Here is a 16,396-nt window from a genome sequence, read left to right on the forward strand (position 1 = left end):
AATAATTAAATGTGGAAATTTTCTCATCCACCTTAAAGTCGATCCGAGGCCTGATTTATCAATTTTTTTTTTTTTTTTGTTATTTATTAATTTCTTTCAACTTTTGAAAAATATTTTCATAAACTTTTTGTAATTATAATTAATAATATTTATAATTATTCAACAAAACAAGAACTTTGTTCATAATTTTATTCACCAAAAAAAATTCTTTTTGGAAAATAAAAAATACTTTGTCAGAGAATATTGAAAGTCGACAACATCTATCTCGCCGAGCAGCTTTTTTCGAATGAGATGCGTACCTTTACATAAAATATAATAACAAGTTTTTAGAGAATAGATTTTAATGTTGTATATATGCGTATAAAGACAAACCACTGTGTTTCGAAATTAGTATCTAAGACTCTTTACATTCCCAGTGAATTAATTGATTTTTCAATAATTAATTATGTTCCAAAAGCGTTGAAAAAAAAAATTCTCATTTCACGCCTTTAGGAGAATTTCCTGATGAATTTCGAAATTTTCTCCGCATTAGTAAAAAAAAAAACAATACCGAGAGGGTAAATCAAACTATACCGAAATCAAAAATTTTCGTTTTCCATTTTTTTATAATTATTTATATTATAAAACGAAAAAAAAATGAAGGAAAATTTTCAAGTTTGCCATATATAATTTTCGATTTGCATTTTTTTTTTCTTCTAAATAATCATCAGTATTGTAAAGTGGACCATAATTGTACATATTAGTCGAAATGGTCTTCAATTTGGCGTATATATAATAGAATATTATATATGAATTTCAACTTTTGTTCCTCAACGTCACTTAAAATGTACTTACTCATTCTTTATAATATAAGTACTTATATTTTTGTTTTTCTTTTATTTTCTTATTTATATTGTATTTATTTGTCGTCTTAGAGGCCCCAAGTTTTTTTATAAACAATTGTAAAAGTTTCATCGATTCATTCCTGCGATTGTTCAATAATATTATAGATTTTTTGTTTTGTTTGCCGAATACTCTTCGATAAAGAGTGATTTATATTTCATAGTGCGTGTAAAAATCAACAGAATAATAATTATGGAAATGTAAACCCTAATTGCTAATTTTTGTTATTGTTAAAACAATTTGTGTAAACAAATTGTTTTAACAAATCGATCGTTTTTCAGTTTACGATTCTTTTCAAGAAAAGCCTCATGGAAATTCTGCGAAAAATAATTTTTTTTAGTTTTAAATTTCTTAAAAAAAAAAATTTGGTATAGAAAATACAAAAAGAGGCAAAAGAGATTTAATATTTGTATTTTTTGATTGGGTTTACCTTTCTGAACCAGACAAAGATATTCTGTGGTGCTAGTATCACGTACTTAAGTCTAGGTGACGAGAAAAAAAAAATTCAAAATGCTTCCAAGACTATTTGAAGATCGTCTTAAAAGAAAGATAAAAAAAAAATTGTTTAATTATTAGTAGTAACCATTACTAATTGTTAATAGTAATAATTTAATTATTCTGTAAACAATACTCAGCAGTTATGGGCTAAGTACGGAATGTGTAATGGCGCATCAGTGCCGACAGTGCTAGTCTAAGCTATATTTATTTTATAAATATAAAAAAAAGTATATATATATATATATATATTAAAAAAAAACAAAACATAATTTGATTACGTTAACATAGTGCGAGTCTAGTTTTGCAATTGATTTTAACACCTATTTGGACAAATCAATGACAAAATGAACGAATGAATAATATTTAGGGAATAAAAAAAAAGAAAAATGTAATCAACACTATTTGCAAAAAAAAAAAAAAAAAAAAATTTTACTGGATAAAGTGTAACATTGTTTCATATATAGGTATTCGCTTTAACATATCCACATAACAATTTCAGAATAATGAAAGAAAAAAAAACACTTTTTTTTCGAGTATTTATATATTGATGTATTTTTTACGATTTTTGACCAAATGTGAAGATAGGTGTTGAATCTACGAAAAAATTATGTGATTCTCTCAGACATTTATATAATAATATTGAGAGTGTATTTGTAAAAAAAAGGAACGAAAAAGCTTTTAAATTGAGACACCAAACACAAAAGGTGATTGAATTTTTAATACGATTCAATTTTTTCTACACTTTAATTAAACTAAAACTAAATTAATTCAATTAATTAAATTAATTAAATTTTTTCACAATTGATTTATCGTTTTTCTATATTTAATTCTTTTTTGCCTATTTAATAAAGAGGCTAATTTAAAATTTGCAATTAACATTCAATTAATTAAATTAATTAAATTTATTAATTGCGACTATTGCGATTAATATTAAATTAAGCAAACAAAAATTTTTTTGTGATTAAATTTTAAAAATTCAAAAAAAATCTTTTGTGTTGTATAATTTTTTGGATGTGGAATAATGTGATGTATTCGTTTTTTATTATTATTGCATATTAGTCATTATTAGGAATGTAAAATGAAGATAAGGTGAATTTTTGGTTTATTGAAACCCTAGTCATCTAGTATTTTAAGTTTATGATTTTATTAACGTCCTCCAATTTTGATATGAAAATTATTTTCGATCATCAATTATTATTACCAACATTTGTAATATGTGTAATGGTCAAAAATAATTTTTACAGTATTTTAAGATTTTTTTTGTACCTTTTAAGTACCTAATCTAAAAAAATCATTTTGGTTGAAATTGGAAAATATTTATGGAATTTTCTTTGTAACTGTATACAAAGAAAAAAAATGCAATTTTTTTACACCAGTGCAATTAATTTTGTCTCACACGATTTCACATCCAATATTTACGAATTTTCTGCAATTTTTTTTTTAATGTAATCGAAAATTCAAATTAAAAGTGTAATTTGAAGCGTTTAGATTTTTTAAAATTGAGAGAAAACGAGAAAAAATGCGTTTGACATTTAAATGTGAGTCGATTTTTTAAAGTATTTTTATTGAAATTAATTTTTATAATATGTAATTAATTTATATTAATTGTAAATTAAACTTTGAATTCAATACAACATATTGTAATTGAAATGCACTGAAGAAAATTTGTTTTAAAATTCAGTGATTTGAATAAATAATTTAATAATACAATTAATATAAATTAAAACAAACACGCACGGATATTTCGACTTTTTGGACTTTTTTCAACTCATTTTTAAAAAATGCGACTTTTTCTACATATCTACGAAATATTGCAACAAAATTTTACTTTTTTGGTATAAAAAATTCAAATTACTTCGATTTTTATAGTGTCAAAAACATCTGTAGTAAAATATTTCAAATATTTTTGATTAATTTTTCTATAAGATATATTAATTAAATTTTCAAAAAATATAATTTAAAAGTTTTTAAATAATTGGAAATTTGTAAAATTATCTTGAAAATAATTGATTTTTGTTATTATTTACTGTTTAAATTATTAATTTTTAAATTTATTTATTATTTTTTTCATTAAATTGTTCGAAAATCAAGTTTTGGGAATTTTTAATTACAAAATTTGAAAATAATTGAAATCTCAAAAGTTTTAATAAAAAATCCTCAAATGGAAATTTAAAAATAAAAATCAATTAAAATTAAGTTAAAGAATTCAATTATTTTCAATATTATCAATTTCATATTTTCGATAATTCAATTATTTACAAAAAATGATTACATTCTTATTTTTTTTTAAATCTAATTTTTCAGAATCATTATTAAAATTAAAAAAAAATTTTAATTGAAATTCTTCATGAAATTTATTAGTTTTTTAATTCATTTCAAAAATTCAATTATTGTCAAAAAATATCACTAAATTCCAATTATTTAGAAATTTTTCAATTATATATCATTAAAAAATCAATTATCATTAAAAAATTATTCAAAAATATTTTGAAAAAACTAATTTTAAGAATTTTTTAATTATAATTTTTTAAAAATTCAATTATTTTAAATATTTTACATTACATATTTCCGAATTTTTATTAAAAATTTTGAAGAAAATAATCATTTTCTAAATTTTAAATTAAAATTCTTAAAAATATTAATTTATTTTTTAAATTGTCAAAAAATTCTTTTAAGAAATTCTATTATTTGTGAAAAATAACATTATAATTACCTACAAAAAAGAAAATTGAAATTTTTAAAAAATTGTGAATTGGAATTTTTCAAAATTTTAATTGTAATTTCATATTTCTAAAAATTTACTTTTATAACTTTAAAGGCAAATCATGAGTTACAATTATTGTAAAAATTGAACTTTTGTATTTAAATAATTGAATTATCGGAAAACATTCGAAAAATTATTAAAAATAATGGAAATTATTAAGAAATAGTTGAAATTATTAAAAAATAATTGAAATTATTAAAAATAATTGAAATAGAGAAGAAGTTTAGTTAAAAATTCTTTGAAAATAATTGAATTTCGGAAAACTTTCGGAAAATTATTCAAAATAGTTGAAATTATTCAAAATAATTGAAATTATTAAAAATAATGGAATTAGAGAAGAAGTTTAGTTAGAAAATCTTCGAAAACAATTGAATTTCAGAAAAATTACAGTTGTAATTTTTAGAAATCATTAAATTGAAATTAAAGAATTTTAAATCCTGTGAAAATTAAATAATTTTTTTTATTTAACAAAATTATTTTATTTTCAAATAATTGAATTTATAAGTCAGTGAAAGGTAAAAAAATACAAAATAAAATTTTCGTGACAATACTGAATGAAATAAACAATTTTTTCGATTTTTTTTTTGCGCCTTCAAGTCCATCCGAGGTTTGAAATTGTAAATTAAATTTTAATCGAAACACTTTGTTGATTAAAATTCACTGAAAAATTATAATAAATAATTTAATAAATACAATGAATTAAAGTAAAAAAATAAAATAAAATAAACGAAATATTTTGAAAAAAATGACTCGCATTTAAATTGAGGATTTTCGTCGACAGTATTTTGTAAAGTAATAAATGCGATTAAAAAGGAAAAATTTAATCCGCAAGTAAGCATCATCATTAAGAAATGAGAAATATCTTTATAAGATATTGTATAGCCGTGTATTCACAGACAAACAGTCGAATTAATTAAGGAATCAAATTTATAATGACTCATTAGGCTTAAGAATTAATATTAAGCTGCTAAGTGCAATGTGTTCCGTGTATTAAAAAAAAAAAAAAAATGAAATGTGACTGCTTTGGCATGCGCCTTAAAAAAAACATTGTGATGCAGGGCCGACAGCTTACCAAAATATTTAAATTTTAAATTCCCCCAACCGAATTGATTTAAAATAAAAAAAAATTTCCTAAAATAAAATATTTTCCCTTTTTTTGAAAAATAGAAAATAATTTTCCCCCTTAGCACGGGTTGGCCTTGTCAGTGTGTCTGTGAACACGATAAGTACGTGATGAATTTTTATTATAAATGAAAAGAGAAAACATAACAAAAAAATGAAACTAGTGTTTCTATTTTAACGTGCGTAGAATGTTTTTTTTCATTTTCGTCTCAATTTTTCTTGAAAGAAAAAAATTAAAATAATATGATGACAGAAAATAAAACGTTGATTCGCGCTGTCTGACCTGCACGAAAAAATTCATGTATTTTTTCAAGTATTGTACATTAAACTATAAATAATTAATTATACAAAGTATAAATAGTATCGGAAATTATATGAATATATAAATATAAATGAATAAAAATCATTATTGTAACATTGTAGACTACGCGTTATTAATAAACAATTTCGAATACACATAATTAAAAGAAGACCAATTATTGTAAGCAAGAAAAAAATTATTATTATATTATAAATTATAAATATTTAAAATAATATAATTGATCTTTTTTGTGGGGAAAGAGGAAAATTTTTATTTATTTCATAGTTTCGTTAAAAATAATTAGTATTAGTTACCTCGTGAAGAAATAATTTAAACTCAAAAAGAAATTAAAAGAATTTTTAATACGAAAAAATAAACAAAGAAAACATTTGCAAACGTTTGCAAATGTTTTTTTGTTTATTTTTAAATTTTTTCTGCGACTAAATTTACGAAAGAAAAATTTTGGTAATAATGGCGACTGATGAATGCAAATGTAATGAATCGACCATTGTTGAAGGAATTTTTGGCGAAATACTTTCAGGTATGAAAAATTGTTTTCGTTTTTATTTTTTTTTTAAATGGAAAATTAACAAAAGTTGACAATTTTGTTAACCTTTTGTTAATTTTCGACATTTCGATACAATTTTCGATTTTAATTTAATGTTTGGAATTTTTTTCTAGGAAGCACGACGAAAGTTTCTGTAAAATCGTCAGTGGATGATCAATTTGATGTGGAGGGTTTGTCGACCGGTGGAGGTGATCAATCGGTATATGGAGCAGTAAAAATTAAATCTTACACAATGACAAATTCGAATCGAATGGAAGTTGTATTAATTTCCTGGGGTGCTTCTATTGTATCTTTGAAATGTCCAGACAAATTCGGCAGATCTGAAGATATTGTTCTCGGATTTGATCACATAGAAAGTATGTTGCGGATTTTTTTTTAATTCAATAATATTTAAATAATTATAATTTCTTTATTAATATTATTTAGAATTTAATTATTAATTATTAATTTTTATTATTATGCGAATTTCAAATTTTTTTATTTTCAAATAACAACTTCAAGTTTTGAATTCAAAATTTAAAAAAATCACTTATTAACTTCTTGTAATTATTATTGATTATTTTTAAAAATTGAATTCAAATTCTTCGCAAGAATTAAATTATTTTTTTAAATAATAAAATTCTTTGCAGGAATTCAATTAATTTCTAAAATCTAAATAAATCCTTCGAATCAATTCAATAATTATGTATTTTTATAAATAGTAAAATTCTTCGCAAGAATTCAATTATTTTTATAAATATTAAAATTCTTTGCAGGAATTCAATTATTTTTATTCCAATTTAAATAAAATGAAACGAAAGAATTTAATTATTATCAAAAATTTTACATAAAATTCACTTTCAACAAGAATTTAAAATTCTCTAAAAATTATTCAATTATTCTCGAAATATTTTTGAAAATTCTATATGATAATTAAATTACTTTCAATGTAATTTTTAAAAATATCCGTCAAAAGAATTGAAAGAATTCAATTATTTTCAATACAATTTTAATAAAATTTCACGAGAGGATTCAATTAAATTTTCTCCAATTTTTAATAAAATTTTTCGAAATAATTCAATTATTTTCTAAAATTCTAATAAATTCTTAAAAATAATTCAATTATTTTTATAAATAGTACAATTCTTTACAGAAATTAAATTCTTTTCGAAACAATTTTAATAGAATTCCTCTAAAGAATTTAATTAATACAAATATTTACATGAAATTCATTTATTTCCTAAAATTTTAATAAATTCTTCAAAACAAATCAATTATTTTTCTAATTAGTAAAATTCTTCGCAAGAATTAAATTATTTTTATAAATAAAAAAAAAAAAATTCTTCTCGTGAATTTAATTATTCTCAATACAATTTTAAATAAATTTCTCGAAATGGGTAATTTAAATTTTGTTTGAAACAATTAAATTATTTTCAACCATTTTATTAAAATTCCTCGCAAGACGTACTTTATTTTCCATCAATAATAAAATTTCTCGTAAGAATTCAATTATTTTTAAAAATTTTATTAAAATTCTTTACAAGATTTCAAATTTTTTCATTAATAATAACATTTCTCAAAAGATTTTAATTATTTTCAAAAAATTTATTAAAATTGTTTTCAAGAATTCAATTATTTGAATAAATAATAAAATTCTTCGAAGAAAATCAATTATTTCCTTAAATAATAAAATTCTTCGAAGGAATTCAATTATTTCCTTAAATAATAAAATACGTCGCAGGAATTCAATTATTTTCCAAATATTTTGATTCAATTCTTTCCAATAATTCAATTATTTTCAAAATTTTTTTTTAAATTCTCGTCCAAATTTCAATTATTTTCATAGATAATAAAATTTTTTCCAGGAATTTATCTATTTTCCAAATTTTTAATTAAATTCTTTTAAACAATTCAATTATTTTCATATATAATAAAATTTTATGCAAAAATTCAATTATTTTCAATAAAATTTTGTCTAACTATTCAATTATGTTAAGAAAATTTCACAAAAGTCTTCATAAGAATTTAATTATTTTTAATAAAATTTTAATTAAATTCCTCGAATGAGTTCAATTATATTGGAAAAATTTGATATAATTCTTTATAATTTATAATTTATAATTTTTTTTTTTTAAATAATTGAATTATTATTCAATTATTTAAAAAAAAAATGAATTCCTTGAAAGAATTCAAATTTTTTACGAAACATTTAAAATATTTTCAAAAATTGTAATAAAATTCTTCGCAGCAATTCAATTATTTTTATACATAAATACTAAAATTGTTCGAGAAAATTCAATTGTTTTAATAAATAATACAATTCTCCGGAGGAATTTAATTATTTTCAATTCAATTTCAATTCAATTTCGCGAAAGAAATCAATTATTTTTAAAAATGTTTTATAAATTCTCCGAATGAATTTAATTATGTTCAAAAATTTGTATACAATTCTTTATATGAATTTAATTATTTATTATTTTGTATTAATTATAATTCATTTACTAGTATTTATAATTTACTTTTTTTCAATTAAGACTACATTGATCCGGTGATTAATCAGTACATTGGATGCATTCTTGGAAGATATTGCAACCGAATAAAAGACGGTTCATTTATTATCGGTGGAAAAATGTACCAGTTATCTAAAAATGACGAAAATAAACATCATCTTCATGGAGGGGTAATGATTATACTATTTTTTTTTTTTTACAAACTATTAACGATTATAATATTTAAAACAATTAAAATAATTAAAATAATTGATCAATAATTTTAGTTTCTTTAATGATTAGCGATTTCAATAATTTTCTATTGACTAGTTAATAAAAAATAAAATATTTATTAATTTGTTTTTTTTCTTAATTTAGGTAAATGGATTTGGTCGTCAATTGTGGAATTCTCAAATTGATGGTTGCAGTGTTATTATGAGTTATTTAAGTGACGATTTCGAAGAGGGTTATCCAGGAGCTCTTTTAGTCACTGTTCGATTCAAATTAAGATTCGACAACAAATTGGAAATTTCTATTCGTGCAACAACAACGAAACCAACAATTGTCAATTTGTCGTATTCTCCGTATTTTAATCTCGCTGGCCACGTGAGTAATTTATGATTTCAAAGTTCTGATTTATCAAATGAACAAAATTCATTTATTTCTTCTTCAAATTAAAATTTTTTACATTCATTTTTTGTCACGTACTAAAAAAAAATTAATTATTTAGTTTCTAAATGTTAAATTTGAGTTTTCATTTTTATTGCAATCAGTAATTTTTGAAATGTCTGTAAGAAAAAATATTTAATTCATTTGAACGTTCGAAACTTTTGTTGTTCATGAATAATTTAATTAGAAATTTATTTCATAAACAATGAATTTATTTGAATAATTTTGTAAATTCATATTTATAAAATAAAAGACTAGTTTTAAAAATAATAATTATTACTATTATTACTATAATTAAAATACTATCGTCACTATTATAATTAATAAAGAATTAGTCAATTTTAAATTAACTAAGAAAATTATTAATTCGAATTCCATAAATAGGATGCTGGAGTTTTTGAATTAGAGAATCACAAAATATCATTAAATTGCGATCGCTGGACGTTCGCCGATTTTTCGGATCCTGTGCCTTCAGGTGCCGTACGAGGAGTCGGTGGAACTATTATGGATCTTCGAATTTCTCAACTTTTGGGAAATGTTATGTATAAGGTAAAAATCACTAATGGCGATTCGTAAAACATACTAATGGTAATTTGTCAAAGTTACCAACGATAATTTAATTTTTATCGTTTTAATTTTAATTAAATTTAATTTTTTTAATTTATTTTAATTTTTTAACTTAATTCGACACTATTTATAGGTTCCTGCTGGTCAAGGATATGATCATAATTTCTGCGTTCTTAAAAGCCAATCTGGTACTTCATTTGTCGCTAGAGCTTTGCATGAAAAAACTGGACGGTAAATAAATTTTTTTATTTTATTTCTAGTTATTGATAGCAAAAAAAATTAAAATCTCTTTTACCTTACAATTCACAACAGGGTTTTAGAAATTTATTCCAACCAACAAGGAGTTCAATTTAATACAGGTGGTCGTCTGCCTCCTTATTCATTTGAGGAAAAATCTTCTGATTCCAATTTTTTGCAGTCAAGAAAGGTATATAATGGTGAACCTAAAGATAATAGTTGCTTAGAAAAATTTATTTCGTTATTTATTTTAAATTACGAATAGTATAATAAAAATAATATATTATAAATAGTAAACAATAACAATAATATATCATTAATTATTACAATAAAAGTAATAAATTATTAACTATTATTAATTTTAATTATTAATATTGTAATAATTTATAATATATTATTTAATATTTTTAAATTTATTTTTAATTTATTTTTAATTTATATTAATTCATAATTCATTTTAGGAGAGTATAAATTCTATAAAAGCAATGAGTGAAGTAAAAAGTGCAGAATTCGGAGAATACATAGATTCAGAGAATGATTCGGTGGTGGAAAAAATAATTCAAATGGAAATTGAGGACGATAAAATGTCTTTAATTAATAATCTTGAATTTATACCAGGCAAGAATGGAGCTCGTTATAAAAAATTTTGTGCTTTCAGTATTCAACCACAAAATTATCCCAATGCTGTGAATGTCGTAAGAAAATTTTTTTAACCTTTACAGTTTGGTTTTAGAAATAATAAGTATTGAATATTTTTCCTCATTTGACATTTGCTTTTATGAATATTTTACAGTGTCATTTTCCTTGTTCTGTTCTTCGGCCCGGGCAAGAATACAGTAACGACATTATATACAAATTTGGAGTGCAACTAGCAAATTATATGTAATTTCATCATAATTAACAAGTAAGTGAAACAATAAACTCGGGTGCGAGAAATTTTCTCAAAAAAAAAATACTAACTTTTTGCATTTCTGTCAAATGGAGATTCGATCTTTTATATTTTTTGTGTTTTGGTCTTATTTTTTGTTTTGGATATTTCACAAGATGGAGATTCGAAGTTTAGAAGAATTTTATGCTCCTGTTATTTACCTGAATTAATAAGTATTTTAATAACAATTAATAAAGTAAAAACAATTTAAAGTATAAAGTGAACCTAACCTCAAAATGTATATGCAAATGTCACATATCCCGTATTTGACTTAACCCCACTAAGTTGAGTTCAGGTCTTTAAAAAACTATAATTTTTGACTCACTTTCATTGTTATAAATTAAATTTTTAAATAACTGAAGTATTAAATTTAAATTAGATTCGCGCTGAATAGTTTTTATCGATTTTATTTTTGTACTAATTTTCTATTTGAGCTTCAAAACGACTTTTTGTCCAACTTTTCTTTTTTGTCCATAAAGTATAATCAAAACATGTGAATAGACCTTAAGTAATACCCGCGCTTTCGGGCTGGAAGGACTTCCGGTCAAAACATAACCTGTAAAAAGTGTAAAAAGTTGAGCCGAGTCAGTATACATGAATGTAGTGAAATCCAGTGAAATTTGAGTGTTTTTATTGCAAAAGAAAATTAATATTACTGTGTCGTAATTTTATTAAAGAAATTGACATTCCAAAAGCTGATTCTTTCTAATAAGTGTTCAAGGTAAAGTAAATGACTATTATTATTTTGTATATGTCGAAAAATATTTTGTATCCTCTTGTAGTTAGTGTGAAAAGAGAATTGATGACCTCACACTTTTTGTTCTATATCCTTATTGTATAGCAAAAATAATAATGAATAGTCACGAAAAGAATTTAGTTGTGCATTTTATACCTAACTGTATTTAAAAAAGGTCAATTATTCTGTATCTTATTTGTTTTTGTTACAAAAAAAAGAGGTTGTAAACGTACAAATATTGACCGGCCGGCAGGTAAATTCTTTAAGATTTTTAAACAATTTTTAGTAGTTTATTAAAAATGTTGCAAAAATTGCAACACTAATGATTTTTCAATAAATTTTAAATTCATTTCAATGCAATCAAGCATTTAAACACTGGAAAATTGTGTCAGTTTAGGGCGACAAAAATTATGATAATTAAATGAAAAAGTATTCTATATTATTATTAATTAAATTAATATTATTATTATTATTATTATTAATTAATTAAAATTTTAATTTTTTTTTATTTTTATTTCAGCAAGTTATTTATGAAAATATTCGTTGATAAAATACAGTACTAAGATCATTTGAACGTTCAGAATTTTTTAACTTCTTTTTTATATATTTTTATGGCAATATTGTTGTGCTATCTTTGAGTAAAATACTTATTGAACATTTTTTTCTTTGATCAACTTTGTGGACTTCAACTTGGTAGTAAATTTGTAATAGTCTTTTTTTTTCTTCTGCCATGAAATTAATTATCATTTTTAAATATTCTGTTAGTGACAAGAAATTAATTGAAAAACATTTGAAAATATTGTTATTTACGTGAAACTAATTAAAAAAGCATTTTAGAAAAATTTCTATGAATTAAAACGGAAAATGGATAAATTGGATAAAAGAAGGTATTTAAAATAAATTCACAACAAAATTTAACCCTTTGCATAGAATTAATTTATTAGGACGGTTCATTATTTATAGAAATGATCAATTTGTTTTAAAAAGTACATAGACATAATTATTGAAGTTGAAAATTCCAAAAATGCATCATGAACAAATTTTTTTTTTTTATTCTTTTTTCCCAGAAATTTATTTGAAATTCGTTTATACAATATAGAAATTGAATGCGACGCAATGGAGATCTAAAATGTCTGGGCAAATACAAACTATATGTTAAAATATACAATATACCAACAGACATTTTTTTTTGCTTTCACAATTTATTTTTTTCAAATATTCGAAACAAGCTAAATTGTGTTATTATATATAGAATTTCAACAGCAGAATTTTTCTGCACGTCGAGTTATATATGGTACACAAAAGGCTTTCCTACACCCAATTGTATGAATATCTTTCATTTTTTTTTTATTTATTTCGTAGCATATTAATATAATAATAATAATAATTAGTTTTTATTTTTTTTCCGCATATATACGTTATATTTTTTTTATTTTTCCTTTTATATCAACTAATCACTTCATTTTATTTACATGTGTGTGTGTGTGTGTAATATTTATAGAAAATTATACTACCTACATCAATATATACATAAAAAGGCAAATGTGAAATACCTGAACGATTTTCATCTGTTTTTTTTTTCATTTCAGTTTTTATTATTAAAAAAATATGTATATTTGTTCATTTTCTTTCTTTTTTTTTAATCGCAATATTAAATAGTATTTGATTAGTATTGTATAAGAAGTACAAGTTACAGCAAAAATTTTTATTCACAATGTTTGCAATTAGTTTCTAGTCTTATTTTACATTACGTAACGTTAGTATCTTGCCTGAGGTGTACCTATTATTTTCCATAATATAGTACTGTTTGAAAAACCAGAGAGAGAAAAAAAAGAATTAAATCTTAATTAAAAGTATGTAGGTATAGAATTTCAATTAACGTTCTCAGGCAATAACTCAAGCATTTGCCTTTTATTAAACAAAAACATTGTTTAGAAATTATTCAAATCTTATGTAAAACGTAATTTTTAATTTTCTGAAATTTTGAAATTTTATTTTGACAAATTTTTTATTTTATTTTTCATTTTTTTACTTTGCAATTTTACGCATTAAATATTGGAATAATTTCTATTCATTTTTCGATAAATATTTTTTCCATTCAAAATTCTTATGCAAATTCAGATTTTTGTAATCTTAACACTGGTTTATTTGAAAAAAAAGGTAGAAACAAAAACTTTTACCTTGATTTCATTTTTCTTAATTAAATCACATTTTTGAATGAAATGAATTGAATTGAATTTTATATTAAACAGATAGTAATTTTTTTTTAATACAACGATTATATTTTATGCAAATTTCTTTAGTCGCAATTAAAGTTTTTTTTAAATTTCTATTATAGTAATCACATTTTAATGCATTTGTTGCATGCGCAGAAAGATTTTCGCCAATTGCATTGAAACGTGAAACTTCTTTTTTTATTCCGGTTTCATTTTTATTCTTTCACCTCCAAGAGCTGGGCTCCTGAGAATTGAGGATGTTATTTTCTTAGAAAATATACACCTTCAAGATAAATCACTATGAGTACACAGTCTAGGCACAAGGCAGGAAGAAGAGTTTTACAATTTTCAGGAGGGGGGAAAATTCGAAAGCGAAAAAGGGGTAAATACTAAACATTTCTGATTCATGTCAGATATTCCATTCTACTTTTTATAATTATAATAATGATAATTATACATTTACATTTTTAGACGATTTAATTTAATCGATAAAAAGGAAACTTTTATTCTCTCTCTCTCAGAAAGCAATCTGAAAAGAATCGAAATAAAAGTCTGAATAAGAAAAATCTTTTCTTTTTTTTATTCTCGTGGTTTTGTACTCTTCCTCCTGGTTACCGTAAACATTAAAAAACCACGTGATTATAATTATTATTTAGCAAAGTCCTTTTTTTTGGGCTAGTTCGAAACTAAATGATAATAGGACTCATCGTTGTCTCTCGCGTGTAATATTTGTCACCGCAAACACTTGACGAGATAATAAAAGCGAAGCTTTTTCGTTTATTTATTTATTTTTTTTTTTACTTTTTCGTTAAAGAGTTATTTTATTTCTTAAAAAATAAATGTCCCCTCTCTCTCACTCTGTGTGTGCAATGTTTAACGAAACTGATGACACCGCGAATTCTCAAGTTTTGCTGAATAATAGCGTCTCTTGAACTTCTCCTGATTTATCAATCTCATTTTTTGAGAATTATTTCTTCAATACTTTCACTCTTTACGCTCATCGGGTTTTGATTTTGGATCCATCGTTGACGAGCGGGAATGATAGGGATTGGTTTGATTTCTTCGCACCAAAAGTACATTTCCATCTGCTGTTTGCTGCAATGTGAACTCGTGGGGATTGTACGGATTGCCATCCGGGTCACGGAGAGACTGAAAGAAAATTAGTTTTTGTTAATATTTTAATTCATCACTCGGTCTCGCAATTTTTTTTTATCAACGGATCTTAAATTCTTTTTGTTTGGCGTGAATATTTAATTTTTAATTTAATATTTGACTTTTAATTTAATTTTTTAATTTAGATTTTTAATGTAATATTTAATTTAGACTTTTAATTTAATATTTAATTTAGACTTTTAATTTAATATTTAATTTAGACTTTTAATTTAATATTAATATATATTTGTCCTGACGGAGAAATTATTGCTGTTATTTATCAATAAAAATACAAACCTGGAAAACGTGACGATAGAGTTGGCTGAATTTCTCTTTAACTCGCTGTCGCTCAACGAGCATGTAATCGCGTTCCTTGATGAGCCTCATTTTACGGTCACGCATTTCTTTAACTTGATCGGCGAGACTGATGATTTGATCGAGTTTACGTTTGCGACAATTTTGTGCCGCGACCTTGTTCTTGCCTCTTCTTCGAATATCGCGAATCAACGAGAGTTGCGCTTCGCTAAGATCATATTTACTGAGGCGCTCGTTAAATTCGTCCATTGGCAAGTTGATGATGTCGTGCACAGCAATTGGTACATTCAATGATCGGGCTCTCTTTTCGTCGCGGGTCAAATGCTCGTCTTCATTCTTTCGTGCTGAAATTACAAAAAAAATTCTACAATTATTTTCTCTTTCTTATAATTTTTAATTTTATTTTTGAATTTTGAAAAGGAAATAAACAAATAAATATTATAAATAAAATAAACAAAATTCTGAACGCTCGAAATTTTGAGAAGATAACAAAAAATTCAATTACAATTTGGAAAAAGTTTTTCTTTTTCCAAATTTGTAATTGAATTTTTAGATAGAATTTTTTTTTATTTGAATTACCTTTCTTATCGCGGGACAAAGGACGTTGTAGGGATCCGGAACTTTCAGCTGGAAGATGATACGTGTGATTGTGATGAATGTGCTCAATCGCTGATCGTCCTGTAAACGAAAAATAGTCCAATGTAATTATTTTGAAATTAAATAACGTAGTGATTTCATATTTAATTAATAATCTATATTAATATTTTTGATTTTTAACTTTTTTTTAATAATTTTTCTTTTTAAATATTTTTAATTTTAAAATTAATGTATTGAAAATCATCAAGTTGTTGCAAAGAATTTTATTAAAAAATTTGATTATAATAGAATTCTTTGAAAGAATTTTATTTTTTAGAAAAATAATTTAATTCTCGCTAAGAATTTTGTTAAAATTTTCGAAAATTCTAATTAAATT

General features: G+C 22.9%; 2 protein-coding genes and 1 long non-coding RNA gene across 6 annotated transcripts in view; 1 reads left to right on the forward strand and 2 right to left on the reverse strand.

The window, feature by feature from the left end:
* Window positions 1–4,618: 4,618 nt before the first annotated feature.
* On the forward strand, window positions 4,619–11,030 carry LOC122510770 (galactose mutarotase-like). The gene is made up of 10 exons (XM_043625657.1): window positions 4,619–5,747; window positions 6,023–6,108; window positions 6,249–6,491; window positions 8,649–8,794; window positions 8,982–9,209; window positions 9,657–9,821; window positions 9,973–10,070; window positions 10,152–10,266; window positions 10,538–10,771; window positions 10,870–11,030. The coding sequence occupies exons 2-10, from the start codon at window positions 6,039–6,041 to the stop codon at window positions 10,960–10,962; spliced, it is 1,392 nt and encodes a 463-aa protein (XP_043481592.1). The 5' UTR covers window positions 4,619–5,747; window positions 6,023–6,038; the 3' UTR covers window positions 10,963–11,030.
* Window positions 9,939–11,438, reverse strand: LOC122510778. Of its 2 annotated transcripts, none has more exons than XR_006302461.1 (3): window positions 11,235–11,437; window positions 10,135–10,282; window positions 9,939–10,063 (listed from the first exon to the last, which is right to left on the reverse strand). It is a non-coding gene; the product is annotated as an uncharacterized LOC122510778 (long non-coding RNA). The 2 variants fall into 2 exon arrangements; XR_006302462.1 differs by having other exon boundaries at window positions 9,965–10,048; window positions 11,235–11,438.
* A 1,215-nt stretch (window positions 11,439–12,653) lies between these two features.
* The window catches only part of LOC122510763 (segmentation protein cap'n'collar), a 212,821-nt gene continuing 209,078 nt past the window's right edge, over window positions 12,654–16,396 (reverse strand). For all 3 annotated transcript variants that reach the window (XM_043625644.1, XM_043625643.1, XM_043625645.1), the window contains exons 11-13: window positions 16,003–16,101; window positions 15,406–15,767; window positions 12,654–15,105 (exon numbers count right to left, since the gene is read on the reverse strand). In XM_043625644.1, the coding sequence (XP_043481579.1) occupies window positions 14,941–15,105; window positions 15,406–15,767; window positions 16,003–16,101 (626 nt within the window). In that variant the 3' untranslated portion in view covers window positions 12,654–14,940. The remainder of the gene's footprint in view (window positions 15,106–15,405; window positions 15,768–16,002; window positions 16,102–16,396) is intronic.

The sequence above is a fragment of the Leptopilina heterotoma genome, unplaced genomic scaffold (genome assembly GCF_015476425.1).
Source record: "Leptopilina heterotoma isolate Lh14 unplaced genomic scaffold, ASM1547642v1 Lhet_73, whole genome shotgun sequence".
NCBI classification, from domain to species: Eukaryota; Metazoa; Arthropoda; class Insecta; order Hymenoptera; family Figitidae; genus Leptopilina; species Leptopilina heterotoma.

Bases quoted from the DNA above. Each gene is read 5' to 3' on its own strand.
- LOC122510770 (XM_043625657.1), top strand. From the start codon at position 6,039: ATGGCGACTGATGAATGCAAATGTAATGAATCGACCATTGTTGAAGGA. The intron at 6,109-6,248 runs GTATGAAAAATT...ATTTTTTTCTAG, and splicing joins TTTTGGCGAAATACTTTCAG to GAAGCACGACGAAAGTTTCT. The intron at 10,071-10,151 runs GTAAATAAATTT...AATTCACAACAG, and splicing joins TTGCATGAAAAAACTGGACG to GGTTTTAGAAATTTATTCCA.